This window comes from Varroa destructor, unplaced genomic scaffold, assembly GCF_002443255.2.
Source record: "Varroa destructor unplaced genomic scaffold, Vdes_3.0 BEIS01000003.1, whole genome shotgun sequence".
NCBI lineage: Eukaryota > Metazoa > Arthropoda > Arachnida > Mesostigmata > Varroidae > Varroa > Varroa destructor.
The window spans coordinates 55,556,297-55,580,099 of NW_019211456.1; the positions used below are offsets into that span (position 1 = coordinate 55,556,297).

The following is a 23,803-nucleotide window of genomic DNA, read 5'->3' on the forward strand; positions in this document are numbered from 1 at the left end:
ATATATATATATATGTAACATGGATAGACTGTCTATAGAAACTGATTTCTAACTACTATGATATATGTTACGCATGAGTTTTTTTTTAATATCTCAGTCCATCCACATATTTAATGCTTTTCATAGCCAATCATCTCACAGATAGATTCAGAATGTGCGCACAGCGAAGCTGTGAAGCTGCACATTGAGGAAACGGCTATATGGTATTATTAAGATGTGTGACACAGAAACTGTGCCTGATATTCGTCAAGGAAGCTTTGCGATCTTTTGGAATCGAAGAACATTGAATAGACTCGTTTAATATCAGGAATCGCTACTTCAGTTGCGCCACGCTTTGTCGCAACAAGATTTGCTGTCGTGATCAGCTGAATGGCATACCTGGAATGCAAGAGCATCGATTAGCCAAAATATAGAAATTAGCTTGTTTTATTGGCACACATGTTGTGTGTGCAGGCAAATTCCAATCGACGACGTTTCGAATAAAATTTAGAGACACCAGGTAGATTTTTTAATTGACTGAGCCATCGCCGCTCCTCTACAATGCATTTCATTTACATTTGCAGACTGCTAATACTCTAAGTTGGTGAAGCCTACAAAGACTTTCTAGGGTGTCTCACCATTTTTTTTTTAGAAAGGTAAGTTATTACTTTCACTTTTCGTACAAAATGTTAAAGGTGACCGTCTGTTTTCCTGGGTGCGCTTCATCACTTCTATAGCACATGAAACCTGTTGTGTTACGAAATGGAACCCATTGAATCAGACACAGAGAAATCACATTCAGTTCGCTGAAATTCTATAAACTTCGCTTCCTTAAAAACTGTGGTACTTATACGACAGTTACATGTTTATTTACCTGAGGGAGGTTTCAGAGCCGATTTTGGTGAGTATCGCGAGGGCATCGTCATTCATCTTAACATCTTCTTCTTCACAGCGGACCTTCAAAATTTGCTTAATCTCTTTCTCGACATACGGAATCGTTGAAATAATAAGCACACGATCTAATAAGTCCACAGGAATGCCATGAGGAGATGGATAATCTGTGCCTCGAACCTGTCATTCATGAAGTTCAGAGTACAAGACTTAGAATCAGTTCTGCCAATACTGAACAAAATGGTTGAACGCAGCTGCTAAATCCAATACAATCTCACAGAGCGCACCAAGTCGTTGACAAATCATGGTGCATCTTAGTCGTTTTTTGGAGATTGAACTGACAGGAAACTATTATAACTTGTCATAGCCTATGAACCGTCAAACTAGCGCAGTAGGTTTCGGAGCGAGAAACACACCAAACTAATAAGTCTGTAACATCTCTTTTTGGGTGTTGTATCTTGTTTCGCCAAAACCGCTAATGAACTATATTTCCAAAGCCATGTTCAGTAGTTTTTTTTTGCAAAATCGCATAGCAAGTACGAATCACATAATAAGTAACGATTACGAAATAATAAAACAAACCATGGTGAACAGCATCGGCGGTAGTTTTTGGAAATTATTACCTTCGTCATTCCTCTGTTGGTAGCCATGATAAGGATAGGGGCAAGGTCAGTCTCTAAAGCGCGATTAAGAAAACTGAAGCACTCAATGTCCAGCATGTGCACTTCATCGACGAACAGAACTCCTGGGACGATGTCTGCTTTGCCCTCCTCTCGCCACTCTGTTACCTGTCGCCAAACGACATTCAAATAAACGAACATTTATTGTTACGTACAACGGAAATCTCATCAATTAAGAAATAATAGGAGCTTCTCGAATTGCTTGACATCATTTTGGTGTCTGCTACACATTTTGTGCATTCTTACTTTAAGAGATGTTTGGTGAAACCTGTTTACATAAGCTCATGTGTCACTAATTACCTTAGCATTAATCTGCTCTCGGACCTCAGCTTTAATTTCACCTGTATCTCCCGAAAAGAGCGCAAGGAAGCCGTGTGTTCTTGAGTTGATTACGTCAATCTCATGCAAAGTCACTGTATGGACAACCTGGAAATAAAGTAGTAAATTCGACAATATTTCAAGTACTTGAGAATATTCAAATTTGCTTTTGTCTTAAACATTTATTGAAAAAGGCAGTTAGAAATGAAGGAAAATCGAGTATATGAAATACTATTGAGATTTATTTAAATATGTCAGCCAAATAAATTTTAGTTCAGCTACCCGTGGTATATCTATAGATATATTCTGCGACAAGAAGAACTTTGTATTGTAAATCTGAGCAGAAATAAGTAAAGTCTCTGTCGTGCTTTGTCTAAAATGTTTTGTTACCTCTTTCCGCTTCTGCAATTCACCCTCAGGGCATTGAACGAACTTCGACTGCGGTCCGGTGGCATCGTAATCCCGTGCCCTAGTAAAACTCCGTCCCAACTTTGTGACTTTTCCGGTTGCTTTGTCAATAGAGATGATATCCCCCGCGACGACCTTCTCCTTTAGCATCGACTCTATCATCTTTGAACCCAGGTCGTAAACAGTCTCCATTTCCGTTGTCTTCAAAGTCAATTTACCGACCTATTTGATAGTAAGAGAACAAAATAGAAGTAGCAATGCAACATTTTTAATTGTTTTGAAATGTTCGGTTTAAATTTGGTCGTAATGTGTGCATGTCTTGATTTGAATAATTGATATTTTTTTCGGTATAAGTATTTAAAAAGTCGATACCAAGATTTAGACTGCTGCTACAAGCTTCGGGAAATCAGTTGTATACATGTTTGCTTTAGCTTGATACTCGATTTTTCAACTACCTTTTGTTCAAAAGTTCACAAAGCGGATACCACAAATAGGGATAAACGGACATACTGAAATTGTCAAAATCAGATAGAAGTTCATTTGTGATAAGATTTGGTAGCCGCTATTTTTAGCATTTGTGACTGACGTTTGTAAATAGTAAGAAATTCATAAGCATATTATGAGCGTTCAGTTTTTTGATGTACTACTATTAGTAGAAAACGGGTACCTTGATTCCCTGTCCAGTGGCTGGCCTATCGACTTGAATTTCGACCACTTCGCCTTCGATAATCTCTGTTTCTTCTTTGATGCGCACTCCGATACTCTTTCGCAATGCTTGCATGAGGGCCTCTGTTTTGCTAATATCAAGAGAGTAGATCTCGGAGCCTGAAATAGCGGTGAACGGCGTATCAGGCCCAAGAGCAGCTGCAAGCCCCATAGCGATAGCCGTTTTGCCAGTGCCAGGTTCGCCAGCAAGTAAAGCTGCTCGACCAGCGATTCTGCCCTCTTTTATCATTTCAAGAAGCAGCCCCGCAGCTCTGCGAGCACTAACTTGCCCAACCATACCTTGGGCTGTTGGTTTGGGCTCAAGCTTTTCATCAAGCCCTAAGCCTCGAATGTGTGAGTGTGCTCCAATACGTTCAATGCGTGTTATCTCTCGTAGCTCGCTAGTTTTTTGAAGAGTCATTTTCATCCAAAGAGTACTCTGGCGTTGCGCGTTCGAAACTTTCTACCGTCTACTATCACTGGTAACACATGAAAATAGTACTCACGAGTTTGTGTGATTATTTGAAAACTAACTGCGCTGGAACGTGGTAAATACCAACCTACCGGCGTTTACCCGTCGGCCAGTACCATTTGGCATTAAATAAAATGCACTAACCGTAGTACCGTATTTGATACCGATTTCCTTATATTTAGCTATGTTGATCAATGAATCAATCAATTATCTATATCATAATTAATATCCGACACCTTTTTTCAAGAAACGCGTACTACTCATTCATACCACCTTCTCTTTAAATTGAGAAATGTCATAAAGCAACAGACATAGAAGGTTCGGTCAGTTTTTCTAGAAATCATTGGTATTCGTTTAGATACACCTTGCTAAAATCAAATCACATCAGAGTAGGTGATACCAGCATTAGAGGGTCATAATCTTGCGCATAATTGTGACCTTATGTTGTATCTACCAAAGCACACCCGCATAACCTAGCAGCTTTGCTATGATGTTCTTTTATCTAAGTTTTTTCTTGATACTTTATACCGTTAGCCACTTTTATCTAATACTCGTTTTTATTCAAATTAATATTTGCGTAGCTTCCGAAACAATCTATGTATCCAGACGTTTCAAGAAATCTACATAAACAAAAATAGACGAAAGAAAATCATCTACTTTCTTTTAAGACTTTTACCAAAACATACAGCAAACAAATAATATTATTATACGGCCGTTTTTGATTGTAGTTTTTACGCAAATAAAAAAAAATCTGCTTTTCCAGATTTTTATTAAGACCTGTATAGTTTAGTAGAGCATTAAAAATTTAATAGGGCAAGTTAAACCTTAAGGGAACTCCTTTTTTAGTTCGAAAAGAAAGAGATACCCATTTTGATCATGGTTTGCTATATATATACCGGTCCTTGTAAGGTGAATGTCTTGAGCTCTAGTGAAATACTATTCACTTAGAGTTAACCCTTTTGACAAAAGCGTTCTTGATGTCAGGGCAGCTCTAAATACCTTTGGTCTCAAAAGAACCGCCATACGTATCAACCGATTTCCAAAGTAAATCTACATGGAATTTACTCGGTTGGATCGGATAATAATTTATTTCTGAAAAAAGAACATAAAGGAACGGGTATTATCCAAATGGAGTTTGCGCAACTCTTGTAATAAAAAAGTTTCTAATAAACCGTTATAATAAACATTATATTTTTGGACGATGAATTAAGTTATTTTCAAATGCGCTATTTATCGCCAACCGGATTATCCGGGATTTATTTCCAAAGGCTGGCAATAAATGCTAGTTATCTTGCCGAATAATGTACTTAGTGTTGAATATTAAAACGATTCCTTGATCTTTAATTTTCGAATTAATAAAAGTTATTTATGTTGCAGATGATGACCCTAAAACTTGTCGTTAGCCAATTCTCAGAGTCGAGCGGTCTAATTTTGCGCTGAGCGTTAGGTAAAGCATCATTACATTTTTGCCTAAAAAAACCGTATTATATATAGTTTGTTTTAAGAATAAGGTAGCAATATCAGACTTTGAAGTACATCTCTGGGGTTTTGGCGGAGTATTCATAACCTTGTGCACAAAAAATTGTTTTTTTTTCCTATAAATGATTCAAATAAGAGAAGCCTGCTCAAGCACTAAATATGATCAGGATGTAATATTCATATATGCATATCCATACAAGCGCCAAGAGGGAGAGATCACTTTGTAAAACTAAAACATGCCACCGCTTGTAAATTTTGAAGTGAACCGGTGCAAGTCAAATATCATTGGGATCTTTTAGAGTCGGAAAAATGAATTTTGTTTGCACACTCCTAAAAGTTGTAGTCAGATGTCAATGGTGAATGAATTTTTCGATTAGCTTGAAAAAATAGCTTTTAAAAATTTGATTAGAAAATTGATATTAGGAGCTATACATACACTGAGAAGTTTCAGTATCTAAACTGTGAAAGGTTATATAAGTAGCTTTCTGAACATTTCTTTTTTGAATCGAACTTGAATAAAAGTTTATTTATATGACAGTAATTTTAAACTGAAGGAATTTGAGCGCGGTAGCGAGATTTTGAATGGCATATCGAAAACATCTTTTGGTAATGTGCCTTCGACACTGTAAAAAACAATGATCATACCGACGTTTGTAGGCACCTAAAATGAACACGTTAGCAATATTGTCGATTAATTAGGTTCATATGACACTTAACAATGTTTACATCCCACTTATCGACTCTTGTATGTGTATAGAGTAAGACAAAAGTCACATGGCAGCTTGCGAGTCTTGACGTTTTTTCTTCACTCACTCGTATTTGTTTTGCATTTATTTTTCTTGCTTTCCCTAAGATGTATAAGAATACGCTTAAATTGTTGAAAGACTTTTTCAAGCTGCCAGTACCTTTGCCCCACCATATACTAGGTATAAGCTTACCAAATCAAGCATTTTTGTTGTAATATTATTAAGCAATACGTAGATTCGCTTGTTTGAGGCTTTTGTGCGATTTATTAAACATGTGAAGAAGCTCTTCCTTGCGTTGTGTTAATAATCGGATGTAAGGCCTTGCCCATCAGTTATTGACATTTACTTTAACTTCTATGTGTTATTGCTAAGACCATTATAAAGTGTTCAAGTTAACACAGCGAGTTTTTCAGTGGGAAATACTTCTTTTTGTGCTTGTTGGTGTGCTATTGTATTTTAGAAGCCGTTAGCTATTAATACGGTCCTAGGAGTTGCCTGAATCACCTGAGCGGATTATGACTGCTTTAAAAGGAGTTCGAACCTGGCGTGAATTGCAAGATTCTTACCATAGGGTTTAGAAATATAATCAAGAGACCTTTCTTTGTTCTATTGCACGCACACGTATGTAGCTTTATGAATTTGGGGCGGTCAATATAGAATTTTGATTTTATATTGACCGTCAATATAAAAACAGCTGTTATATTAGATTAAACGACATTCACTCTAACATACAGGGCACGTGAGAGTGAAGTGACTAAGAAACCATCTTGATTTATTAAGTTGAAGCAGCGCTACCACTGAGACATATAAAACTTATGACAGAAAATACAAGCACGTTATCTAAATGACAATATTTCTTCAACCTTCTTAAAAAAATTTGTAAGCGCAACTCTATTTTTTTCATACTACACTTTTTTACGCTTGATGGTAACAGTTAATAAGTGAACGCTATTATTTAGATTAGCGCAAGATAATTATATTCCTATAATGGATTTCTATTACTTCGAATTATTTATAATATATTAAAAAATTTCAGTAGGTTTTGTAGTACTTGACAGTACTTTGTTATACCATTTATGAGCGCATGGGACACGGTTCTATAAATTATGAAAGCTATTTCAATTATTCTAAGAATTTAAGAAATTTACGAAATTGTTTTCGATTTTTAAATTTAAGAAAAATTTTAAAAAAATGTTTTATAACGTTTCATTATCTGACGAAGGCCGAATAGGCTTCTGGCTCCATTAAAGCTCGTAAGTGTGCGTGAACTAAAAAAGTCCGGTATTGTCTACATTTTTAATGTGTGTTTTTGCTACGTATGATTTAATCTTCATATATTTACTTCTTGTTGTCATGTTATCTTTGGAAGCCCACTTTATAAATCATATTCCCAGTTCATGAGAAAGAGATCCGGGTCAATAATATAAAATCAATGTATGTCGTTTTCAGGTATCTTTTTATTTTGTCCCTCTCTATGGGAAACCGCTCAAAGCGCGGTCTTAGTTGATCGGAGTACAAGACTAGCAAAGGTATAAGTGTTTCGGGAAAAACTAGAGAGCTCTGCTTCTTAATAATACTTTGTTTGTGCCTCTAAAAAAAGCTTATCTTCTTTGCTTTCATTTAATCGAATATTCCATAATTCTATTCTTAATGCATTGTTGAGATTTTGCAGTGATCAACGACCGGTATCGAGAAGAGTACGTTAATTTCCAATTAGCTTGTCTAGATGAGCATCAGCGCACTTTTATCCGTTTTGCGCCTTTTTGAGCCTTTTTCATTTTTGACCGTTTTATGCTCCTGCACTGTTAGTAGTCCCAAAATCTAATTACGCTGAAGCTCCTTGTTTCTAGCGTATTTTATGATCCAATATCGCTTGATGCACGGTTATTATTGGAGAGTCATCTGAGCATTAACAACTGAATATTCTAAACATTACTAGTAAATGGTTGGGTCAACTGAAACTGCTCTTATGGTGGATGGTAGTTATATTAAATAAGCATGACACACAACGGAAATTTTGATGACAATATCTGATTTTGTATAAAAGCAACGTATAAGAAACAAGAATGGTCCATTTAAACGTGTCACTTATGTGTTACTGTAATGGGGAGCGCGGTTGTAAGCTATGACGCGTCGGACACAACATCGTTTTCACTAAGTAGCATCATTCGGGCGAGGGGTCCAGCGGTAGTCATGTCTGGTAACGTCATGACGTTCCACGAACGTGTCCTTTCCCTCGGCGATTGCGCGGCCTGTTACTACGCTCTCTACTGTTGAGGCTTCTCTCTGAGCCGTTCTCCCAGGGACGATCTTTTTCATGCTGGTACATTGGCACGATTCTGACTGTAACGACGGCGAGTTATGAGTTTAGTCTGTCTGCAACCAGAAAGAGAACGCTTTGTGTCATCGCTGTCGCGCATATCAACGACATCGAAGCAACGTTCACGGAGAACGAGTGATTGGCACTTAGCTAGAGATCTTCCTCGTGAAAGGCGTCTGAAGTCTCATAGTGCAGAAATACAACGACGAACACAGGGGTACTGAACATTTGGTTGCCGTTGCTATTCATAACAACTACTATGGTTTTCTTTTGAAGTGTGGGTGCTAATTGGCTGTGCAACTAAAAAAAGGCGCTTAGTGTTTACTGGAATGTTACTAGAGCTCTTGATTCGTGAGGTTGCTACCGTTAGTCCGACACCAAGCCTTCATTCAATTCAAGTTCGGTGTATCTACCTCTGCCTTCTTGCAAGTTCTGTTTTTTCTTTGCGACGACGGGATTAGTTGTCAAGTGCCGCAGTGCATCGTACTATATTATTATTGTTAGAACCAACAGCAAATTTGATACTGCCTTGAAGATTTTTTCCTACCAGTGGAGCGTGCGACAAATCATCCGATAGGAGTACACTTAACTGTGAGCGCCGGTGCTCTCAGCTGACTTCGGGTAAGTTTCCTTCATTTGAAACAACTGCGTAGTTGGTTGTGGAATGTGCGCGCCGATCCGCGGACAGGTGACCGAGGCCTGGACATTGAGAATTCATTGAATTCCTACTGAGACGAAAGCAGAAAATATTAGAGATGCCAAAGGGACGGAAAGAAGCGGAGAGATTGAGAGGCGTTTGTTGGGTCGAAGATTGGAGGAGATTCGATTTAGCATAGAACGTAGACCAGCAATAGGAGACCTATGAGGGACAGTGCAACTAGCAACGACAGAATAACTAGATTGCCTATTAAAACATTATTATTATTAACAGTAAAGCAATGTAACATATACTCTAGACGATCAATTTTATGTTCTGACAAGTTTGAGTCGACATGAAATGAAGAGAAGAAGACGAAAACTAAGCGGTACAAAGAGATTTATTTTAAAAAAGAAAGCAAATATCATTGAATAAAAGTTCAAAACTAGATTGTCATATCCATGTTGGAAATATGCCTTTTAAAAAAATTCAGAGTATGTAAGTAATAATAATAATCTGTTGCGCTTTGCAGTTGTATTGGCTTAAAGAAGACCCTGAGTAAAATTTATGGTTGCATCCGAGAATTCACGTGATATAGCTTTTAAAGAGCTTTCTTTCTCATTTTAAAAAGACTAACACTATCCTTGTATTGACCCCGTAAAAGTACCTTGGTTCTTTCCGTTTAAGCTAACCCGTGCGGCTTTGGCTAGTATCTCACCAAACGCTAAACATGCATACAACAGGACCTAAACCTACGATATACCAGTTTTCTTTACCCTGAACAAAAAAGCGGTTCAGTTAAAAGCTTTTAAGTGAAAAATAGATACTAAAGACCTTCTCAAAATTAATATCATTTTGAACTTTCAACTAATTGAGCTATATGTTTAATCAATCAAGTCTACTATCAGTGGGTACGGGTCATCCTTCGCCTCAGTGGCAACTAGTATGCTTTGTATCACCATAAAGGGGAAAAATCTAGAAGGGCAATTATTGACTCGGTGGTGACCATTTGTTGTTGACACACTTGCTAATTCACTTCTTCAGCTATTTCAGCATAATTGAAGTGCCGAATTAAGCTATTGTGTGCTATATATAAAAGAAAGCTGCTAGATGTGCAACCTTCTTTATCAAATACGTGCTCATAGGTTATTGCCCAGCTGAACTCAAACGTCCACAAATACGACGGTATCAGGACAACATAGGCTATACAGACAACGGGATAGGCTTACTTGACTTTCGCTCGAGCCCCCCCAAAAAAGTATGATGGCTTGGAAAGATTCATTGGATTTTGAATTTCAGTTACCACATTTAAATTCGGTATAACCCCAGTGGATTACTTGTGCACATGATATATTGTAAGTATGAACTGACCTAGAACATAAATGATTATATAGCTTATTACCAATACAAAACAAATGTTTTTAATAACAGATGTCATGTGTGATTTTTGACGAACAGCTTTAGTACCCATGATGCTGCAACGAGCTGTACTCAATATAACTTGTTCATGATGCTGAACTCATATTTTGATGGATTTACGAAAAAAAGTGATCACACTGTTTTTGTCGAAACACTGTTGGAGATGAATCGCGTTCAGATTGCTTCAACATTGGCGAGTGTCCGCCTGTAATTGTTTCGTATGCCGTAATTAGGGGAAGAAAGGAAAACAATTTCATTATGATCATTGATTGGGCTCCATTTAAGCTGGGGAGAAGACACGTAGGTGGTCACGCGGATTGCACCCTCAACTACTCGCAAAATATAGGTACAACCATTTGGTTTCACTTCTGATCTGATTTCACCTGTCGTCTCCGGATAGCGCAAGTTCGCACGGCCTGAAGTTGTAAGCGTGTCGTACCGTTGAAGTCGGCTCTCATGCCCGCTTTCGTTTCGTGGTTCTAAGTTAGTAAGTAGGTCCCTTCCGGTTCAAGCGGACCGAATAGAAGATTCGTATATATTTTATATGACCGACTCGCTGAGCAACCAGACAGGATGGTCTAGTCATCCGCACACGAACTCTTCAATAGCAGTGGCAACAGCAATCGCTTATCTACAACCGTTACCCTTACCGCCTTTCAGCTATTACCAACGGTTAGCTAATGTATCTGATAAGGGCTATTGTATTTGCTAGGGAAATGGTATAGTTTTGTTACTGATAGTAGCCATCACAGACCGGCGGTCATTTTTCAGCTATAGTACGTTAGCTTGAATAATAGACGAACATCATGATAAACCTTAGATAGTATAATGAATTGTCAAACCGTTCTAGGGAACAGAAAAAAGTCCCCTTAAGTATTACTCTTATATATATATATATATATATATATATATATATATATATATATATATGTGTGTTTGACTGATATTGCTGTTTTAGTAAACGAAACATATTCAGTTTTTTTAGTTTAACGCAGGGCGTTAAATATGCGGACAACCACTGTATGATAGGTAACTATCCTTCATTCGCAATTGCCCTTGGAAATCGTATATTCACCAGTCACTTTCTTCTGACTTTATCATTTCTTAGTGCCTTCTGATGGTATACTGCTTTGGGGTCTGCCCATAGCTATGCAATAATAATTCAAGGCGTTACAACGAGTGCCTGTCGCTGTTTCCTGCTGACATTCTTTTTACGCCATCACCGATATCTTCAACTGGATTAAGTCCATTTCGTCAGACCCCCATTTTGTTCATGTCGGTTTTCACGCTGGGTTCATGATCTTTACCAGTTTCCCGTATGAACTACTCTGTGTATCAACGTTTGTTAATGTTTAAAGTAAACTGTGGTATCCTAGTTACAATCAAGACATTTTAATTATAATTATAAAGTGAAATCTGCGTTTGTACTGCATGCATAGAGTCAATGTGATCAACATACGTTTGCTTGCATAGAGTGCCACAAAGGCCGATTAATTGCGATAGCATTATGAACAACAACATAGCAAAAACACACATTTATTTTATAAATACAGGTATATGCAGCCGTACGTAATAATAGTTATAACGAACGAAATTCTCTACGAAGGTTTCTATTTCTTGATAGCCCTATGCACAATTTGGATACTACCGTAGAAATGAAGCTTAAATATATGTAGTAGACTGCTTTAATGATCTCGTTCAATTTTTAGTTGATAACGCTGAGGCTTCTTCCGCTACTCTTTTCAAACTTATTCTGTTATTGCGAGTGTTACAAAGTCCAACTATCTCGGTGTGTAAAAAGCAAAAGAAATCGACCACACTTCACACTTGCTCTTTTTGTCTCTGACTGTTTATTTCATATATTCTACTGGATCCCAGATTTCCCGAAGCTATCGCTGAGACGAATAATGGGTTCACACACTTCCTTCAGTTACTATTGCATACGCATCGATAATAATAATAATAATATTAATAAAATATAATAAAAGTAATGTTTAAAGGGTTCGATTGGATATTTCGTCGTTAGGAAATATTTTTGAGCCTTGCGACTTCTTGGTTTGTCCGGAAACAAGTGATATTACGATTTTTAAACTGTACAACACAATGATGAAAAATACGTTATAAGTACAACGTACAATACAAAATTGAAGGTAGATCCGAAGCGATCTGCACTCACCGGACTGTGGAATTTCAGCATTTATCTTGGTCTTAAATTAGAATTCAAGATTTTGTCTGGCATATTGTTTTTCATATACAATAGTCACTGAAATACATGGAGATTTATCAACTTTAATTACTATTAAAGTTAATGATTAATGAACACGAACGTAAAAAACGTGTTTCTTAGAGTTGGAATTATATTATATTTTCATATGAAATACCTAATAACTTCGACTTGTTCGCTTTAAAATATCTTTCTAGGTCAGACCTCGGAATGAAATCCCGTTGGACTTCACTACTTCGAAAGATGTAAGGGCTGGTTTGTGCACTTGTCCATGTGTGAGTTGTCGAAGTTGAGGAAATATGAAACTCTGAATTCATACATCAATTCACAATCGAACGAATGCTCGTTTAACATGTTAACCAAACCCCAAACTTGGCATAGTCATACATACGACATATATACGACTTATCAAGCAGAATGTACTGTAAGTCAAAAGTATTTATGATACATTTAAATAATGGGTAAAATAATGAACTAATGCGGTATCTACATCAGTTGGGTATGTTTAAAAATGTACGTAATCATCCATGATCTATTCGAGACACGCAGATATGTGCTGTTTATGACGCTTAAAATACCATGTCTTACTTACATAATTTAGCGGATCGGTATGAACTTAGGTTGTAGGGTAGTTAGCCCATTGACTGCCCTATGATATGATAACCTAACTGCTCGCCATTCTAGTGGGTTAGGTCAGGCTTAAATCTTTCGTCGTTCAAGCGGACCTCGTTAATAGGGATCGTTTCTAAGATTCACTTACCAACTGACGTACAGCTTCCTGTGAATGTCTCTATATAGTCATCACAAAACTATCTGTTTGCCAATTATCATAGTGGTAGGCCACCGACTCTGTCAAGGCTTTGCTCGTTAGGTAACTGGTCACGCATCTATATGTAGAGTCAGGGTTCACGTACAACGCATTGACAGTTACACTGGCTGCCCACTGCAGGAGCAGAAAACAAGCGAAATCAACATGAGCAGTGTTTGCATTTTGAAGTAATCTGCAAATGGTCATATTCAAGCTTCACTTGAAACGCGACTTTTTACATTTTCATCTCACGTCAAATAGCCCGTAAGGAAGGTGTCTGCATCCACATATGACACAGTTCCGATTACTTTGTATAGAATTTAACTATGACGCCAAGACGTCTGCTTCTGCATACCACTTTCAGTTAACAATAATAATAATGACTAAAGCTCATTGTTGTCATTATAGTAGTTTGCTGGCGAATTGCGAACAGCAGTCGAAATCAAATGTTATGCACATGAATCAATGCATCGGTTTGAGAAGAATATAAAAAGCAATAGCAATAATTTATAGCACCTAAATGAACCAGAAGATCGCATAATACAACCGAACAAAGTATACTTACTCGTTACCATTATGAAGCATGCTCATGACGTAGCCAAGAAAAACTATTTTCAGTTTGAAGAAACGTTGGTGTTCGGTCTACCGGATCTGACCCACCGAAACGAATCCCCTCTAACATAGCCTATAACGGCTTGTAGTGAATTCTTTTTATCTTCTACATAATTCGGGGGCTATTTTACCCATTATTTTTCATTTAATTTCCTCTGCATTGCTAACAAGAACACTTTTTAGATATAATTTTTGCATGAAACAGGTTGGAAGTTTGCAGCAGATAAAATTATATGGCCATGACGACTGTACAGTAGGTAACATTATGTTTGCCTCGCAGAGAAGTGCTTTTCTTTTCATGCGTGTTTGTTGTGTGCTGTGTAGGGACACACGCTTGGTCATAGGCCCTTGAGATGACTTTTTACATTCTTAAACATGAATTTTAAGTTTTTACGGGATTTTTTTTTTAGACTAAGCCGGATACCAAAGGATACAAACAAAGCCGGACACACTCTGCCATTTAAATTACATATCTGTATATCTAAGTTCTAGGCCTAGGAACTGAAGGTAGCGCGACCGAGTAACAGGAGCCGAGGTAATCTAAAGGGATTTGGATTAAGATTATGGGGACATATAGCACATCAAATTTAGCTAAAGCTCGTCACAGCATTTGCTTTTTTATTGGCTGCGGCACACTCCCATGTCTCCGCCCATCATAAGTAATGTTTAAGCTTCAAGTGCTGAATATGTACGTGCCTAACTAAGGTCGTTCAGTAAGTCAAGTGTGCTCCCTTTAAAAGTTTCATTGAAACTTTCGAATCGTGTATTAAATCCATAGTTTAACTATACGATACTAAATATTTCAAAACTATACAGTCTCTTAAGGTATCCTAACATATTACAATGTTACTTCGCCTTTAGAGAAAGTACGTCCATGGAGATCCTTGTGAAAGGTATTTACCAAAAAGTCACATTGGTGCTTTGAACCGTCGATCGTTCGTGGGGTCATCTTTAATTCAGAAAAACCTAAATAGTCGAAATTAACTTTGCACACACACATACTCGACTTGTGTTAAAACGAAAGTCTGATTTTATGACTTTACTCTAAATATATCATATAATTAATCGAGTTATTACTATATAGATATATACATATATATATTTTTTTTAGTATGGTTTTGCACCTATTGCGCGTTGAATGAAGCGAGAAACTCTGTGCCAAAAATGCTCTCAAATGGCATGGACAGTGAGAACTTAGCGAATCTTTGAAAATTTCATTTGATGCTGGCCAGTTAGTAATGAATTTATTGGTAGATTAAAACACAGAATATATACGGCATTGGACATATATGCTAATAAATGCAGCTTATTTTAGAAGGCTAGTACGTTATATTATCATTATTGCATATTATATATGTTCAAGTTCACATCAAATCATACAATTACGTACACTTTGGAATGCTCCAGTCTTAAAGCCTGTGCTTCTTTATCCAGGTGCGTATCTTGTAAAAAGGTAGGATATTGACAACGATAGCACGCAACTGACGATTATCCAACTCTACTGCTATAATAAGAAACATTCCAAGGGCTTTTCATTGACCACTTCATAGATATAACTTAATAGACATAACAACACCATTGTAGCTAAGTTAGAGCACGATTTTTGTGTTATCATTGTCGTTATCCGTATGGCGTTTGAGAGACTGTCGCGAGAAGACTTCGTTATTAACGCGTAGTCGAAGCTTACGTCAACAAGAAAACCAAACCAACCAAGCAAACGTAGAATATATTCTAAGATCAAATACAGTTGATACTCTATGAAAAGTCATTTTAGTATGGATGAATGTACCGTAATGATCAATTTTCATGAACCAGGCTGCATTCGTCGTTCATGGGACTTCCTGTTAGAGGTCAAAATCAGTGTTACATTTTTTGTAGCGCTAAATAAATTTATATATTAGACGAACATTAGGTGTTAGTACTATGCGATACTCATACTCGCATACATTTCAACATATGAACGATCATGATCCATAAAAATATTATCTTTTGTTTATTCGCAAAGGAATAGATCCGTGCCTGGTGTTAGAGTTTGTAGATGATGCGTGTGATTACAGACGAAGTTACACCGGTGGCCAGACTATCTACACAATGTCTCAGTTTAGACTTCCGCTTCCCATACTGATACGTGTTGTGATATTTGCATTCCTTAGATGAGCACCTATGCACCTATCTATGAATTCTGAAGTAGGTACCCCACTGAAAAACAGACTCTATGAAAAGGTATTGTATAAGAATGATGGTTGGCACTTGAAACGCCTTAGAGCTGGCAATGGCCATTCGTTAAGTACAAAAGGTCTACGAGCACCGGACGTTCCAGGTTGATCCAGCACAACAAGCACGTGAGTCTACTATAATAATCGATTTGACAATCCGAGTGGAACACGATTCCACCAGGGGTTTAAGGATCGACGGGCCAAAATTAATATTTCGTTGATAAATATGGGTCAATATATTTGGTTTGGTTATTTACTTGCTTACCTAATTCTCATGGGATACGGGGCCATAAAAATTACCTCCTTAAGACATTTATGGTCACTCCAAGGAGACTCAAAAGATGACGCTTCCAATATAGCATAATATTCAAGGAAATCAGAAGCAACGCATTGAGTAAATGAATAGTAAGACATTAAGCCGGACATTACAGGTTAAAAGTAGGACATTGTAGCATGGTTAGTATCTAAATAGTTTTTCTTGTTTTTACCTACCGCAGTGCAGGAATCTATTTAAAGAACAACAAGGCTAAATGCGCTACTATAGCCAACGTCGAATCTTACCAAGCGAGCTGCTTTCTTTGTAAGTCAACATTCCAATTTAGATTGAAAGCAGCTTGTTGGTGCTGGAAATAAAGAAGCCATCATACCTATAAAGTAAGCAATAAATACCGACAGATTCTATGCCTTAGTTAAGAAATAATATTACGTTCTGCATTATTGTTGAAATCTGACGTTCGAAAAAGTTTATTGAACGATCGCAGCGCCGCATAATCTAAAGTACCCTGAATTAATTTTACTCCGCATTTGTTATGTAGGTTCTCGAGTTATAATAATCGTGTTCCGTAAACAAGGAGTGTCTTATGCACTTTAAAGACAAAGCATAAAACTTCCGATTCATAAAAGATAGAGTTTAGCTCCTTGAGATACTTGATCGCCCTTAAAAAACCGAAACAAACACAAACATTTTTATTCTAGTATTTTACCTCCCATAAGATTACTGCATGCTTTGGCATTTTTTTTTTGTAGGTTGAGATGTTAAGCAACGGGCAAGCAAGCGGCACAATGGCAAAATCACGAATAAATATGGAGCCCCTGCAGCCAGCATTAGGGAATATAAACCAGGGTATGTCAATGGGACAAAGTGCTTCCGTGCATGGAACTACTAAGACCAGTTTGCTATATACTCGTATTAAGCGATATCTTTTGGAATCGAGAACTGTTTTACTATTGTATTATTTATATGTTATAGATTATTTTCGACCTGCGATATTTTTTTTTTGAGAAATTGCGCACATCGGACATACGAACTTGCAGAACGTCGCAGTTGAAAGCTTGTAGGTGATAGATTTTTATATTTTTATATGTAATTTGGGCTAAATCTTCCCACTTTCTTTTTTGCTCAGACAGAAAAATTGGGGATTCAGCAGTTCCTACATATTGCTACACGTATTACCGCCAGCACCATGATTATGTCTACCAGATCATCTGGAGAACGGAATGCAGACTGTAATGTAAATAACTGTGGATTTCGATTATGTTTTGGCATAGGCCTAGAGCCTTTTTTCTGAATTGCTTGGGGTTAACTTGGCTCAAATTGGCCTTAGGATCAAGCCTATTCAGAATCAAATTACGTTCTGTCTTTATCCTACCAGTGACTTTGGGCCAGTCTTATAATTACTTTATTTAGATGGCGATCTTTTTACAGTGATGTAATATGGGCAGAGTGTGTAGCAAGGACGAAATTGGATTAAGGTTTGTTACACACATTGCCGAAACTAATTAAACAACTAACAGAAGAGACATCATACAGGGTTTCAATGTCTTTCCAATTCGCTTACTTTTCATTTTTTTGCTTTTATGCATATAGCGTGAATCTGGAGAGAAGCTGAAATAGAATGCATTATTCATTTGTTGTTTACGAACCCTGCCTAAGTGATCAAGATCTCTAGGCTATCGATCACGAATATCATTAAGAAAGCAGGCACGCCGGAACCTCTGTTAGTCAAGGTGCTAGGCGGCGTCGGACTGAAAGCTACAGAAGACGCGAGCAAGGTGTTTAAAAATTAAGAAGTAACGTTGTACATAAAGCCAAGCTTAGGAAAATTTGACCCGAGGGACTAAGGACCCAAAGAGCGCAAGAAGCGCGGACGTTGGACAGAGACGTGTAAGGCCCCTTGGAGGGATTCCGGCGAAGAGAACGAAACCTCGACAATGATGAGAGAATGAACAAAATTGTACCGCTTAAGATCGTACTGATGTGAAGCAGTGCTCAAGCGCTTTGACTTGCAAGTGAAGTGCAGGGGCATATGTCATGGATCAAATATTAAAGCGCGGGCCGAAAAATAAAATGGCCAGCTTTTCACCTCTACAATAAAAATTCTACACATGTCTTTCTCTGTCGGAAAAATGTCTGACGATTCGACCTCGTTGATCGTTCGATGGTCGCCGAAGGTTAGTACACTGCCTTAAACGTAAGGTTTTTTTTAACTTGCCAATTTTTAGGCGCAAAGTGTCTCTACTGTTTTTGTAAGGTTTTTGAAGAATTTTTGTAGCATTTAGGACCGAAATAAAGTTGATTTTGTGCGCATGTAGAAGGAATTCCACGTAGCCCTCCCACACGCTCTTTTCCACACCTTAATGCAGTTATTGAAGCCAGCATAAAGAGTTGCGACGCGGGTGTAGAATAGGTGTAATAGAATTGCTTGACACAGTTTTCTTTAGTTTATTATATACGAATCAATGTTGCACTTAATTTTCATAAATATTCATTCTATGACAATTTTTCGATGTAATAAATATAAGTGGAAAGTATGTGACGTGTGTGGTCTTTCTCTACGCTTTTTTTGTGTTTGTGTACCGGGGGGTGTGCTGTAAGCCACCACACACACACGCATCCATCATATAACAGATGACAATTTAAGAGAATGTATGTATAAAAAATCAGTTGAAGTTTTATGTGAACAGCTACGTCCATCCCATAGGAAATCAAATAGCGTTGAATTCTACGAAACAGATTGTGATAACCGTTCCGGCGGTAGTGAGCTAGGTCAATCGTTCGGTGATTGAATTAAGTAACTACTTACGAAATTATGGCACTTTTCACGAATTTGGTTGTTATGTGGATTCAACCCCAGGACTTAATCAATAGAGTGATTTTACTTAACAATATAGTTGGATTAGAAAAAATAGTATCTATGCTGGACTGTAATTCGACCAGGTTTGGTTGCCAATAGCAAAACCTTGCTTTGAAGGGAACTTTGACAGACATACAAGAATATCAAATAATTGTCTCACACTTTGTCATAATAACTATGCTATATCGATAATTAACATTTGGTCAATAGAACACGTAAATTAATAACGAGATATCGATAGCCAAGGAAACCGGAATGGAATTCTTTCAGTCCAACGAAGAACTTCAATGAACTCTAAAACGTTCCATATTTGAAATATGGAACATTTCATAATCTTTACGAAAAAAAACAAAAAGAATATGACATGAAACGAGGATTCGTGAAGGATGGCCGGTAAATATTGCAAATATATTTTAAAGTAAGTTGTAAAAAATAATAAAAGTACATACCATCAACAGGACAATCAATGTAAAAATGAAAAAGTTAATGCATACTTGGCTCAGTTTTATGGATGCAGTCATAGAGCGCGGCTGGCGTTCAACGGGTTGTCAACCGCTTAGAGTTGAAATTTGGCGAAATCGACAAGAACTTCTATAGTAGCGAATCGAAACGGTAAAGCGGTTACAAGTGTTATACCGCGTATACTTACTGTCTCCTATCGTAATTTGACCAGTTGGAAATATTTAACTTAAGCTTGACGTGTTACATAGATATTGAAAATGTATCGCATGCATATTAAAAGGGTCATTAATATTATGGATAAAGTTACATAAATAAATGATTTAAATATCGTTTCTATGAGTTTTGCAATCGTAGACAATATTGCCTTTATGTTTCGAGTTTTAAGTCCGGTATCGCCGTTAGGCTTCTCATCTCATGACCGGCTCCCAGCACGAAAGGAAGCCTGTCTATGCTCGAGCTCGAGCCTAGACCATACTGTGTCCTTAATATTAGTGTGCAAGTACGTTACCTACTAAGCTATTATGGGGACAGGCAATATTGCCTATTGCAGGTGTATTGAATATATATATAGCAATTATAAATACAAATGGCTTATTATGACAGTCTAGGCCATTTAGTAAGTACGGTGGTAAAATATTTAATCATGATAGGCCAGCGTTTACAGCTTTGTAATAACATGGATGCAAAAAAAACTTTTTCGATGAGAAGCCATATGCATGACATCAGGACCACGATGGTGATAATAGAGACTTACGTTTGCGCAGTGTGCTCCTTGGCAGACGGAAAAAAGCTGTATATTAAGGATAACTGGTCTACACGACCAACCTTGGGTAAGTCGTTCAGAAAAATTTATAGAAATATATCGGTATTCTACTTGGTGAGTCCTGAGTACGCCGTTTTACGTGAGATTGAGACGAACTTCGCTCTTCTTCATGGAACAATAATTATCATCCTCCTTTCCAGTGATTGGTTTTCTGTGTACGTCGATACACATATATGGTTTAATATTATTCTTGCCATACCCTGCAAAGCACTAGTTTATAAAGAACAATTGATTATAGTCGATCAATGCATTTAAAAAGACAAAAAAAAGCAAAGAAGCACACTGCTTTAAACAAGAAAAGCTTATGGTAAAACTAACGACATTGAATTGCGAACCTAATAAGGATACTTAATTGTCAAGATTGACTATTTTATCCCTTATCAGTGAGCCTTAATTTAGGATCAGCTTTACGTGCAATGGACTACGAAACTGATCTCCAATTGATAAATCGTTAAATCAATAATATTGCACAGTTGTTACTTAGCGATGTTTTAATGTCAGAAGATTTAATATAGTTGAAGTTTAATGCTGATTGAGGTAACTACTTTCGATTCTGGATTTTATTAAGGACTTTGACTGACATTATGGAAAATCTCGTAGAACAGATCTGAAAGTGATGTTATGTTAACGATCATTGCTTTTATTTGCTTGTCTTCCAATGAAGATTTTGGGTCGTCTTGTGATGATCTAAGGAAATCAACTATCCATCCTATAGAGGTTGAGAGCTATGCGCTTGTTAATTTCATGTTTAGAGTGTAGAATTTTTCGCCTATGTACAGTTTCTGACTTCGTATCCATCCGGCTATGATATGGTATTACATTAACGATAAACATTTTATTTACCACCACAGATATCGGCAATATGACATCGAATCTCATAAGAAGTTCTTTACGACACGACTCGCCTGGTAATCGTTTAAAGCCGCGGCTAGTGTTAATTGTTAAAAAATAATTTTCACGAAGTAAAGATGTCATTTACCGATTCCTCAAGTTATCAGAGCACTTACATAAGCCGGAGGAATTTAGCTGCTTACTTTGATTGAGGTTCCTTCTAGATTGAAGATGCAAGGCAAGGCAGTCGACTTTTCTGGAAGTTAGTTTAAAATTTAGCTCTCCTGAGCTTTCAAACACTGTAAAAATTTAAATCTTTTACATATTTAAGTTGATAGTATAAGAAAAAAAAGTTGTTTAGACATCTGTTGTATTTATAGTACGGTGATCTGTCGACAAATAGTCACGTACGGCATCTCTATATTTTGAATTTGTTTGATTCTAATGTTTATCTCATTTAGCGATTAAAAACAATTGTGAATAAACTGTAAATGGTTATACAAAATTACATCTTAAATGTTGTGGATCATATATGTATAAAAAAAAAAATATATATATATTTTTTTTTTTATACATATATATATGATCCACAACATATATATAAAAAATACATAATTTAAGCGTCCAAAAAGTTCTGAGTCAAAAATGATTCGCTGACAGCGCTTATTTTTTTTTCAAATCATGCTTGTATCTGTTTAACCTAGTTCAGCTATACACATTCCTCATTATTATTTTAACGATCTGGAGTGCCATTTGGAAATATACGACTTGTTAATATTCCGTTGCATAGATCTACCGGTCAGATTAATTTAATGTAGAAAAATACACAATATATATACACGCACTCATTGAATTTTCATGTAGATTATAAGCTTCTTGGATCTCCCCCAAATTGACAATGTGCCGCGTCTCAAAACCAATGTGCGGTTTCAAAACAAGCAACGCCAGCTTTCAGTACAGTACAACGGTAAATCACAGGGCGAACTTTCCAAGTGATTGCTGCCGCTCCGAAGTGAACATCTGCTGATCGTCCCCTCAAGACGAGGCGTTAAGGAAGAAGTTCAATATGACTAAGCGTGCGACATTACTGAGTGCTCACGAAGATCTTACCTAGAAGAACGTAGACAGATGTTGTCTGATAAAACCAAGATATTTAATCAGTGTTGTTTTCTACTAAATTCATTAATGAATAAAGCATTAGGTCGTTTTCGACTTTTTTCTAACGAAACATTTCTTATCCTCGATGCAAAAGTGGTGCGTAGAAACGAGTGCCGTCTTGCGCATGGTTCAGAAGATGTGTAGTTTGAAGCGAATTTTCGGCAGAACCTCCATAATCTAAGTGTGGAGTCCGGTAAAAGAGAGGTCATGTCACCACACTTCTATCAGAAAGACGAGGGCATCACTTCAAAGGTTTGTTTTGATGCTGTACAAATTATGCAACCTCGGAAAGCTAAAGTGTTTGAAGAAAGATTATACGTTTTCTAACCAGATGGTGCACCAGCTCACACAGGCATATTAGTGCAGACTGCTTAAGTACACCAGTATTCTGTAATGATTATATATAGTCACTGAATAGTTTAAATGTTGAACCCATTGAATTACTCTACATGCGTTGTTCTGCCAAAGCTCGAAATGTTTTGATGAAGTTATGACAACATTGATTTGCTTACTCGTGTTTTTGTCAAGAACGCGTTCGAAGACTAGCGAAGCGAGCAAGAGAAACGGGTCCATTAGACATTTAGAACCCAAGTTGAAGCAGTAATCGCGGTGGGCATTGAATGAGTATGAGCGTGAGAAATTAAACTTCATTCAAATTTTGTCGAAATAGCTATTTTTACCTAAATAGAGACTCAGAGAAAAAGAGCTGCCGGTGCGCCTTTCGGCGCAGTTCCGCGTCATTCCGTCTCCAAGCATTCTCACTCCCGGAAGACTTTTCGGGCAGTACGATTCCATAGACGAAGACAAATTTGAACAGGGCCTTAAATTTAGACTTTTGTCGCTCGTGTATATGTTGAGCGAAAGCGTCACCCGAGGCAGCAAATTGTGCTGTAGCTCTATGCCACCAAAAAAAAAAACGTTTTTCTAGAATGGTGTGGATCATGTGCTCAATTATGGTATATAAACTTACCTATACTTGTGCATGTATACATTTTCCACCCGAGATGAGCGACTGGCCAACTGTTTTGCTGTCATACTCTCCAGCATTACTGTGTCTGCCTGCCGCCATCATTGGTTTCGATCTTATTACGAGTGCTGTTCGAGGTGATTATTCGAGCAACTGGTTATTGCGTTATTATTATCAAAAATTAGGCAATATCCATGTAGAACTTGAAACTCTGCCGATTTTTAACCGGTCGTCCAAGTCACCGCGTCGGCAGTCATATGTTAAATATTAATACTATTACGATCAAAATTTCAATCCACACAGAATGAAGCACACACCCCTTACCAAAAAGGCAACGTAAGTTAATTATCAAAACATAAATCTTAAGAATTTATTATCTATATGCACTAATTTGTAATACTAAGTCAGATTGTACTGTATAAACTATTTTAAACAGTTTTTTTTTTATTGAACCGTCATCGAATACTTCATTTTGTTATTTGACTGAATTTGAGTAGTGCAGTTCGCTGATTGC

The 23,803-nt window shown here is 37.2% G+C and overlaps 2 protein-coding genes and 2 long non-coding RNA genes across 22 annotated transcripts in view; 1 reads left to right on the forward strand and 3 right to left on the reverse strand.

Annotated features, from left to right (window-relative positions):
• Nucleotides 1–7: 7 nt before the first annotated feature.
• rept (RuvB-like helicase 2 rept) lies at nucleotides 8–3,630 on the reverse strand. Its single transcript, XM_022796978.2, has 6 exons — nucleotides 2,944–3,630; nucleotides 2,259–2,498; nucleotides 1,851–1,976; nucleotides 1,494–1,658; nucleotides 854–1,050; nucleotides 8–378 (listed from the first exon to the last, which is right to left on the reverse strand). The coding sequence occupies exons 1-6, from the start codon at nucleotides 3,406–3,408 to the stop codon at nucleotides 210–212; spliced, it is 1,362 nt and encodes a 453-aa protein (XP_022652713.1). The 5' UTR covers nucleotides 3,409–3,630; the 3' UTR covers nucleotides 8–209.
• Nucleotides 3,631–7,117: 3,487 nt separating this feature from the next.
• Nucleotides 7,118–13,178, reverse strand: LOC147757155 (uncharacterized). Its single transcript, XR_015324420.1, has 3 exons — nucleotides 13,039–13,178; nucleotides 8,546–8,723; nucleotides 7,118–8,054 (listed from the first exon to the last, which is right to left on the reverse strand). It is a non-coding gene; the product is annotated as an uncharacterized LOC147757155 (long non-coding RNA).
• The window catches only part of LOC111246787 (uncharacterized), a 35,367-nt gene continuing 19,614 nt past the window's right edge, over nucleotides 8,051–23,803 (forward strand). For 6 of the 19 annotated variants that reach the window (XR_015324406.1, XM_086984431.1, XM_086984429.1 and 3 more), the window contains exons 1-2: nucleotides 8,051–8,619; nucleotides 12,476–12,523. Coding sequence is in view for 8 of the 19 variants with exons in the window: in XM_086984431.1 (XP_086840557.1) it covers nucleotides 12,489–12,523 (35 nt within the window). In the remaining 11 variants the exon portion in view is untranslated. Of the gene's footprint in view, nucleotides 8,620–12,475; nucleotides 16,041–16,411; nucleotides 16,569–16,940; nucleotides 17,038–17,317; nucleotides 18,366–20,218; nucleotides 20,341–20,366; nucleotides 22,575–23,803 lie in introns of those variants that run through there. The other 13 variants (XR_015324408.1, XR_015324409.1, XR_015324416.1 and 10 more) reach the window with 13 other exon arrangements.
• On the reverse strand, nucleotides 11,033–12,999 carry LOC147757156 (uncharacterized). Its single transcript, XR_015324424.1, has 3 exons — nucleotides 12,871–12,999; nucleotides 12,483–12,585; nucleotides 11,033–12,317 (listed from the first exon to the last, which is right to left on the reverse strand). It is a non-coding gene; the product is annotated as an uncharacterized LOC147757156 (long non-coding RNA).

What these genes read in the sequence shown, in the direction of transcription:
- rept (XM_022796978.2), bottom strand. Translation starts at nt 3,408, where the DNA reads ATGAAAATGACTCTTCAAAAAACTAGCGAGCTACGAGAGATAACACGC. An exon ending in CCACTGGACAGGGAATCAAG is followed by an intron (nt 2,499 to 2,943) that starts GTACCCGTTTTC and finishes ACTATCAAATAG; the next exon opens with GTCGGTAAATTGACTTTGAA. An exon ending in GGCTCTGAAACCTCCCTCAG is followed by an intron (nt 379 to 853) that starts GTAAATAAACAT and finishes CTTGCATTCCAG; the next exon opens with GTATGCCATTCAGCTGATCA.